The 2,242-nt window shown below is 48.3% G+C and overlaps 1 protein-coding gene across 1 annotated transcript; it reads right to left on the bottom strand.

Annotated features, from left to right (window-relative positions):
• Positions 1–474: 474 nt before the first annotated feature.
• Positions 475–2,242, bottom strand: LOC143860712 (Eukaryotic aspartyl protease family protein). The gene has a single exon (XM_077371506.1). It carries the CDS (start codon positions 2,143–2,145, stop codon positions 673–675), a length of 1,473 nt encoding a protein of 490 aa, XP_077227621.1. The 5' UTR covers positions 2,146–2,242; the 3' UTR covers positions 475–672.

The following is a 2,242-nucleotide window of genomic DNA, read 5'->3' as shown; positions in this document are numbered from 1 at the left end:
TGACCTATACACGAAAGTAGGATCCGAATTGAATCCAATCGGACGGATAAAGAAATTGAATGGATCATGACTAAGACTTAGGTGGATCACATCCAAAGTGGATCCGCTGACACCCAAAGGTCCTACTTACATTGTGCACAATGAAAGAAATATGAAGGGTATTTTGGTACCCTGTATTCCTCTATCAGATTTTCAGGGAATAATTTCAAAGCTTAGGATATGGATCTATAGAACACAGAGATAAAAATGTAATATAATTTCGGACCTTTGAAGATGGATCCGAAGGACATGTTCTCAGACCATAGTGGTCGATTGGCAACCCTATGATCAAACTTAAATTTCATTATAGCTATTAAATATCTTACAAATAGTACCCTATACTCATCCGATGATTCTAGACCATTGATCAACATCCTTAAGATGTCTTTAAACCGTTGATTTTTGCACAGAAAGAAGATCACAGTTCGATTCCTCTTGCACAACATATTCAGATCTCGGTATCATATGATTTAATTAACAAACAACATGAAACAGAGAAAACACATCAACTAAAACCACGGTAGAAGGGGAAAAAACAGGTGCAAATTCTTTCATTTCTTTGCCCTTTTTCTTCCCAACTGGATAAAATACAAACAAACAAAAAAAAAACACTCGAGCGAGAATCACCTTTTCTCACGTGCAACCATGAGGAGCAAACCCCACCCTGGACCCAGCACCATCAAAAACCACCCGAAACCCTTGCTGCTGAATATTTCCGATTATCGATAAACCGCTCGTCGTTCCGGCGAATGCGAAACAGAAAACTGCTTTTCCGGTCACCGGAATCAGATAATTCGCCGCCGGCAGCGACACGTCAGCTCCTCTACCGAAATGCAGCACCACCGTCGGCACCTTCACCTCCGTCTTTCCAGACAGATCATAACACGTGTCGAACAACGAGAACCCCGCCGCGGTCTTCAGATCCCTCGCTCCGGCCCGGAAAGCGTCCCGGAGAGCCAAATAAGCCGGCCGGACAAGCCGCGTCACCGACGTTCCTGAGTCCACAATCACTCCACCGTTCCCGGCCGCATCTAGCCGGAAATCCGACTCCGAGATCCCGCCGACGGGAGATCCTCCGACCGAAATTCCGGTCAGTCCGACGTAGTAGAAAGTGTCCAGCTTCGGATTTGCCAGCATCGGCGTGAAAATCGCCGATCTCGAGATTGCCGACTCACCGAAGATGATTGACGACGCCGGCGGTGCTGTCGCCGGCGCCGATGTGCGATCCACGAGACAGTAAGAGAACTTCCGGCCGAATTGCTGGCCGGTTTGGGTAGGGAAAGAGAGTTTCCCTCTTCCTAACCCTAACAATCCAGCCGCACCTACAAACAAACCCTCGTTATCGTGTCCACACCCTAGAGCAACATTTTCTACCTTAGTTCCCCTGAAAGTTAAACTTTCCGTCGAAAACTCGCCGACGGTGAAAGATCCGTCCCCGTAGGAAACCTGATAAAGGCACGATCTCTGTTTCCCGCAGCCGTAGACGTCTAGCCGCCGGCAGAGAGGGGAACCGCACGGCACAGTGATGAACGACTCGGATTTGGCCGGATCGAAGACGGGATCGGACTGAGTATAACATTTCCGGCAAGGTGCGCATTGTAGCCAGACTATATCGCTACCGGTATCGAGCACCATGTATGCGTAACGTGGTGGCGTGCCCACACCTAACCTAGTAAAATACTCCCCGCTACCTTGCGCCAGCCCTGATATAACAGAGCTGCTGAAATCCTTAACGTGCGCCGTTCCGTTCCCTGTGCCGCGGCGGCCTGTTGCCGCGAGGGTAGTTAGGGTTTTAACACGGAGAGCGTCTCTCTCTAACCTTAGGTTAAATAGTTGCTCGGGGGTTGAGTTAAAGGCGAGAGAATCTCGGTGCTGGAGTCGGAGATATAAAGATGTTTTTTCGGATTTTTGGTCCGTTTCGGCTGTTTCGGAAGCCGAAACTGTTTCGGAACGGCTCCATGAGAGTTCTGGAAAGTGAGTGGGTTGTTTTGGGAGAGGGTTTAGAACTAGGGTTTGGTAATTGAGAGGTTTTGGGAAACCAGTGTGAAGAAGGGTTAGGGAGAAGAATAAAGGGAGGAGGGTTTTGGGGTTTGATTTTCCTTCCATGTTGAGTGAGAATCGAAGAGCATGAGAGAAGAGCGGGGTGATATAAAGATGTTGGGAGAAGAGCGGTTTTGTAGTTAATGAAAGGCGGTTTTTAATC

The sequence above is a fragment of the Tasmannia lanceolata genome, unplaced genomic scaffold (assembly GCF_043159265.1).
Source record: "Tasmannia lanceolata isolate RefF3 unplaced genomic scaffold, GAP_Taslan_0.1 ptg000037l, whole genome shotgun sequence".
NCBI lineage: Eukaryota > Viridiplantae > Streptophyta > Magnoliopsida > Canellales > Winteraceae > Tasmannia > Tasmannia lanceolata.
The sequence above is the reverse complement of the archived record's forward strand: the minus strand, read 5'-3'. Positions and strand labels throughout refer to the sequence as shown.

Coding starts and splice junctions, on each gene's coding strand:
- LOC143860712 (XM_077371506.1), bottom strand. CDS start 2,145: ATGGAAGGAAAATCAAACCCCAAAACCCTCCTCCCTTTATTCTTCTCC.